The sequence below is a fragment of the Penaeus vannamei genome, chromosome 14, assembly GCF_042767895.1.
Source record: "Penaeus vannamei isolate JL-2024 chromosome 14, ASM4276789v1, whole genome shotgun sequence".
Lineage (NCBI taxonomy): Eukaryota > Metazoa > Arthropoda > Malacostraca > Decapoda > Penaeidae > Penaeus > Penaeus vannamei.
The window spans coordinates 44,403,814-44,410,924 of record NC_091562.1 but is presented as its reverse complement, the minus strand read 5'-3'; the positions used below and the strand labels follow the sequence as shown (position 1 = coordinate 44,410,924).

Here is a 7,111-nt window from a genome sequence, read left to right as displayed (position 1 = left end):
AACAATAAATATAAATCAATGGAGATAAAGAACAGAGGTGTTTGTCTTCATGGTGGGCATGTGCATGAACAAGTGCATGCTAGCATACATGCAAGTATGAGTGAAGATGTCCACATGATACTGTTTAATTACCTAGTAGAGTTAGCTGTTTCCAGATTCACTAGCTGTGCATGCAATGCTAGTCGTGCCTGTAATCTGCGACGAATGGCTTGAATGGTATTTTGCATGTGTTCAGCACTATCTTGCCAAACAACTACTTCATTTTCTACTGGTGGGATTGTAGTCACTGCTGAACCTCCAGCCTGGAATGAAAATACAAAAAGCATAGTCAGTATGAATTGCTGACATATCTCAGTGTGTTGCAAAGAACTGGAAATAATACTATAACTACAAAAAAGATCTTAAGATCCATATAAAAAGACAGGAGTAAGCTTCACAATTTCTTGCCTGCCCTTCATCTATTAAGACTGAGGACTATTTTGTCAGTGAATAAAAATCATTCTTGTCAGGTTCACTGTAGCCTGTACAACATTTCTGTAAATTTCATATTAGAAATCAATATCTATATATTCTCTGTAATGATAATTCCTGTCAGTAGTATACTACCAGAATGTCTACTGGATGTTCTAAGTATGTTTCTATTACTATCCAGCCTTGATAACAGGGAACCCATAATAAATAATAACATTAATTATTTAAATTTAATTCATGATAAATCAAAATAAGCACAAATGAGATGGGCCTAAATGGCTTGTAAGTATCAGTCTATTCATAATTGCAATAACAGAACACTTCATCACCTTGTCTTGTCCATCATCTGAGGTAGTCTGCTCACTTGTAGAGAATGACAAGCCAGACAGATTTTGTGCCCACTTGTAAGGTCGTCCTGTGGATGCTAGATGGTCTTTCAGCTGAATCTGGAGGCGGACAAGCTGGAAGAAGTTGGCAGGATTTGGTGATTCCTCCCCATCATCATTTGGAAAGAGGCAATTCAGGAGTGTATCACCACTAATCACATCTCTGAAAATAAGATAAAGGTTTTTCCTTGTACTCCGTTCAGGCAGAAAAACTTACCAACTCTCTCAATTACATATTTCTAATGAAAAGGAAAAAGAAACATTACTCACGACAGCACCGACTTGTTCTTCTCTTGTAGGTGAACAGAGCACTTGACTGTTACTATGCGCAAAACTTGCATATGATAAAATGTAATGACCACACTGTTGCCATCTGCAGAATATGCATGTAAAAAATTAAAAAATCAATAACCAACCACCATCATAATGTCTGTATTGTTGTTTGAGTCAGTCATTATTCTCTATAAAGATGACATTAATGTATTCTCTTTGATGTTTACCTTTGGTGTTGACACAAATTTTTACAGACAGTGGGTGTAATGCCAAAATCTGTTTGACTCCATCATCCACATCATCTGTGTCCATCTTCTGTGATTTACGAGTCCGCTTCTTCCGTGACAAGTTCTCCTGGGCAAGATAAATGTTTTTTGTCAAGATTTAAGACCATTCACAGCTAAACCTGGTAATTTCTATAAATAGAATATCAACTGGAAACAAACTAAATGCAAGATTTGATTAGGTGATTTAACCTACTAGCACCATTATATTTTGAAGCTGAAAATAATAGTTTCCAGGCGACTCCAAAATCAGCCCCGCTACGGAATTGGAGTGCAAGCTCTGATCTAACGTCACACTGGCAGGACGCCCAACAATGTTTTTTTTTTTTCTGGGTGTCTCATATGTGGGACACCCGTTGTAAATGGGTTAAAAGGAAAATGGATTTCATAAAGATTTCATATCTGTCATATGAAACATCTTACTGCAGTCAATTATGATCAAATCCTCTATGCTTATCATTTATCTTCATAAAAAGATTTAAAGAAAAATTATAAATATTCCATTACCAAAACTTTTCTGTTGAATTTACATGTATACAGTTCCATGATGCTATGTTTACCCAATGCTGTCAGGAAAATGTTGCATTCAAGTTTAGTATTGCTTTCTTAAATGTTTCTGCACATAGATGGCTCTGCCAGTGCTTAGCCACAAAGGAATCAAATAGTAGATCTTGTGCCCTCATCTTTCCTTGAAATGGTGGGAAAACTTTTTTTCCCCTCCCATGCTATCAATATTGATACTGTTATTTTTGTTATAAACATTATACTTAATATATTGTTACTGACATTGCTAAGAGCAGTATTAAATACTAGAAAATATTATCGAAACTCCAGGAAAAGGGTAAACAGGTGAGACAGGTACTTCTTGTAACTGGCTCTTTGGTGACCAAGTACTTGTAGAGCTATATGTAAAAACAATTACTGAATTAAACACACCGTGGTTATGGCATGTACGCATATGCCTTCCCTGCCAGCATGTGGTTAAGAATATGGCATATATTCAAAATCTCTGCATTGAAACTGTTTACTCCTATTCAATCTGGTCTCAGAACAGACAAATACATTATCCTCACTTCCTGCTGGTCCTGGTCATTCTCCGAGTCACTGAAGTTCTCTGTTCTTGCATCCTCCTCCTTCGTTATAAGTTTCTTAGCAGCTTCTACATCCCCATTCACTTCCACCTTGATGTTTGGGTCAAAGGCTTCCCCATAGGCTGATGCCTGTTTAAAGACTTGTCATTTAATATTTGCCTAAAGACTCTGGACAGAAACTTCAGATACCATGTTCATTAATTTAATTTTTCAGTGCACATATACAGCTTTCTAACAGCATCAAATGTAACAAATGTAACTCTGTAAATGCACAACTTTGTAGGAGGGGGGGGGGGGACTTCAAAAGCAAATATCTACTTAGCCTCTTCTGGCTGAGTATTTACACTTTACTTTACATAAACTGTAACACTTTAAAGAAATTCTCTTCTGTTACAGCTGAATACCTGAATAGCAATAAAATCTAGATGATTCTTTAGTAAGAGTTTCAAGCAAACCTTAAAAAATTCTCCCTAAACTTACCTGCACCCAAAGTGTGTACAAAGGACTTGGAAGTAACTGCACTATTCTCTGCTGTTCCCTCTTGGCATCCAAAGGCAAATCGAGAGCTTCTTGAAGTGGTCGAGTTGCCTGTGGAAAGCAAAGCAATATTACAGCATTAACATTCACATACAATTAATTTGCTAATGCACTGTAGTTTATCTTACCATCAGTCTAATTTAAATTAACTTACTAATATGTACAACATGATCAAGGAAGGCTATCAATATTTCCATTTCCATGATTCTGTACTGCCTTTTAAACAAACATTCTTTAGCTTAATTCCATAAAAAATCCTTTCAGTTCTACATTCTCTTTAGCTTAATTCCATAAAAAATCCTTTCAATTCTACTAATAGCCAGCAAAATTTACCTACCTGGTGGATAACTTTTGCCCACAACTTACCCTAAAAGGGCAAGTTAAATTTTGAAATTTTTGTCACTGGAAATCATCCCAAAAGTAATGCATGAAATAACTGAACTCAGGGCAATAAAAAAAAATCACTCTTCTTGTAGAAGAAAGCTAGTTTTAATGTCTTCTTGAAGGAGTAAATTAATCTAAACCATCTAAACCATCTACCCCCCCTCCCACACACACAACCTTCTATTAACACTAACACGCAAATTTACAATTTAAAATACTTGAATTCAAAACTGACACTTTGAGCCAGTAAATTATCTTGGGTCATTAAAACTTTAAAGGATGTGTTATCTTACTATCTAATACACACAGAGGGCATCAGCTCACTAAATACCTCTTGCAACTCCACTCCTCTTACAATTCCATTCACAGAAAATAATAATTTGTAATTTGGTAATCTGCACACTAAAATCTATATTACAGGACCGATGCCATTCTCTGGCACCAGTGTGAGCTATGCAAAATTTGCTTTGTGTCTTTACTTGAATCCTTCTAAAGGATGCACTCCTTTCAAGGAGGGAGAGAGGAAGGGAGATGAAGAGATAAATATCAATTATTTCTTTTGAAGTTAAACCTATCTCTAATTGCTTAAAAAATCACAAATTATAAATGGGTTATGGCAAGTCAAGAAGCAAATCATGCAGCAAAAAATAAAACTCACTTCTAAAATACTGTTAATTCTGGGTGCCAAAGATGCCAATTTCCGTTCCTGCTCGCTTATCATGTCAGCAACAGACTCCTTCTCTTGAGTCAGCTTGTCAAAGAGCTGAGTCTGGCCACGCCTCTGCTCCAGTTCCCACTGCAAACGTGCTAGCCTTTGCTCATGAGGCTTGTCCACAGTCTCTGTCTGTACATAAAAGAAAGCAACATCTATCTCACCTAAAAGAAATGTAGAATATTTGAGACCACCTGTCTTAAATATGTCTGTGAAAAATCATGAACAGATATTCTAAAAAGAAAGAAAAATTGAAAGAGCATGTTACATACAATGATCATGTAAAATAATAAGGAAAAAGAAAGGTGAAAAAGGTCCTAAAAAGTAACTTAAAATTCATAAACATTCCAAGCAAATCAAGCAGCCACTGAATTAATGCCCTCACCGGACGACTGATGGACTCAGGGGCTTCAATGTAAAACTGCTCCACAGGAACCAAGTCAATCTCCTGGTCAGCTGACTGGAATTCTAGACAACGTCTCACTTCTTTCTTCAGGTGAGCCACCTCATAAAGCAGGTTCTGCAGCTGGAGGGTTACACCATCCACACTCTGGCGTGCTTCTGCTGTCTTGTCACGTGCATCACGAACACGCACCTGATGTGTTAAGCAAATTTACAAATATAGCCTGTGACCAGAGGCTAGCAATTTTAAGGATCTTCCACCACATGTAACATGTATGTGTATACAAGCAGATAGGACTAGCATTGACTACTATGACCAAGATATCTATATGTAAACAAAACCAATAAAGTAAAAATCACAGTGAATATGGCATAGTCATTTCCCTTCCTAGCATCAACTGGTGAGTATACCTACAGGAAAGGATAAAGAATTTTGGGATCTTTCCTAATTGAATCAATTAAATTCATAAAACTGTTTTTTAAAGGCTTAACACACACAAAGCTGTCAATATACCTTCTGCACCCTACTCAGACGCCGTAAAGATAAGATCAGCATGAGGACCTGCACACGCCGTTCTTCCACTTCAGATGACCACTGAAATAAATAACAATAGTAATAAACAAAAATGAATAAACAAAGAAAACATGCCATGGTATACAGCACGAAGCAGTTTGCATCTAATTCAAAATTTCATTCCTCAGCTCCAGTTACATCTGTTCATAGTCAGTAAATTTGACTGCTGAACAAATCAATTCCTAATAGAAGTTGATTAAATCTAACCTGGTCGGGCTTCTCGGTCTTTAATTTCAGGATCTCTTTCATGAGGAAGCGAATGTGTTGGATGATCTTAGCCACAGTTTCCTGGTCCTCCTCTTCTGTCCTCTGCCGAGCTTCCTGGCATTCATGCTCTAAGCTTGCCTGTGAATAACAAGAAAATTGGGAAAAATCAATAAATAGAAGTCATGACAGAAAAAAAAAGTATATATATACATACATGAAGGGTGCTCATTAACCCAATGTCGATGGGGAAATGGTGTGTTCTCTTTGGCAATGCTTGGTTAAATGTTTCTGTACATAGATGGCTCTGCCAATGCTTAGCCACAAAGGAGTCAATTAGTAAATCTTGCGACCGAACTTTTCCTTGAAAAAGTGGGAAAACATTATAATAACTATATTGTTACTGACAATTCTAACAGCAGTATGAAATACTAGAAAATATAAAAAAATCAAGGAAAAGGGTAACTGGGAGACAGGTAATTCGTGTAATTGGTGCATTGGTGATTTAGTACTTGTGGAACCATCTATATGTAAAAACAATTCCTAAATTCAACATACAATGGTACATAGCATGTACATACATGCCATGCCCAGTAACATGGGGTAAAAGATTTCACACACACACACACACACACACACACACACACACACACACACACACACACACACACACACACACACACACACACACACACACACACACACACACACACTTTTGTCTGAAGAGGCACTCGTGAAGAGTTCAAAACGTTAAGATTATTTTCATTTCTCATTGTGGCAACTTTCATTTATATATATATATATATATATATATATATATATATATATATATATATAAATATATATATATATATTTATATATATATATATATATATATATATATATATATATATATATGTATATATGTATATGTATATGTATATGTATATGTATATGTATATGTATATGTATATGTATGTGTATGTGTATGTGTATGTGTATGTGTATGTGTATGTGTATGTGTATGTGTATGTGTATGTGTATGTGTATGTATATGTATATGTATATGTATATGTATATGTATATGTATATGTATATGTATATGTATATGTATATGTATATGTATATGTATATGTATAAGTATAAGTATAAGTATATGTATATGTATATGTATATGTATATGTATATAAATATAAATATAAATAAATACATATATATATATATATATATATATATATATATATATATATATATATATATATATATATATATATATATATATATATATATATATATATATATATATATATATATGAATCTATGTATAAGTGTGAATATACATATTTTATATTTGTTATTCAAACTTAAGAATTTAAACATTAGCTCAATTCACAGATATGTTACAACCAGCCAATGAAAATGACTCTTTCATGTTGGTAATACTTTTTTGAAAGTTTTTAAAACATTTTTTGAAACTTGAGCCAAAAATTGTGGCAAACATTTCAAAAGTCATGTTCTCTCTCTTTCATCATGGATGTATCACAGGGCGAGGATTGTTTGTCAGATATGGGTCTTCGGTGGGATAGAGAGGCAGTTGAAGTTGTTTGTGATCCTGTTAATAGATCCTGAGGAACAGGACAGAACCTCCACTACACTAATACCATTGGTCCAGTAATATTTCCAGGTAGGCAATATTATTCATAACGATGGTTGGGGTGCATATAGGACGCTTCAGGATCTTGGTTATTGTCACTATGTGATAAACCATAGTGAAAATTTTGTTGACTCCGACAACACCACTGTTGGTGCGTGG

At 35.0% G+C, this 7,111-nt stretch overlaps 1 protein-coding gene across 1 annotated transcript in view; it reads right to left on the bottom strand.

The window, feature by feature from the left end:
- thoc5 (THO complex 5) overlaps positions 1 to 7,111 on the bottom strand; it is a gene marked incomplete in the record, with an annotated part of 13,894 nt that overhangs the window by 4,902 nt on the left and 1,881 nt on the right. The window contains 10 exon segments of the mRNA XM_070130028.1: positions 133 to 302; positions 801 to 1,020; positions 1,128 to 1,230; positions 1,358 to 1,484; positions 2,488 to 2,634; positions 2,986 to 3,093; positions 4,085 to 4,270; positions 4,524 to 4,733; positions 5,055 to 5,135; positions 5,322 to 5,459. Coding sequence (XP_069986129.1) covers positions 133 to 302; positions 801 to 1,020; positions 1,128 to 1,230; positions 1,358 to 1,484; positions 2,488 to 2,634; positions 2,986 to 3,093; positions 4,085 to 4,270; positions 4,524 to 4,733; positions 5,055 to 5,135; positions 5,322 to 5,459 — 1,490 coding nt within the window.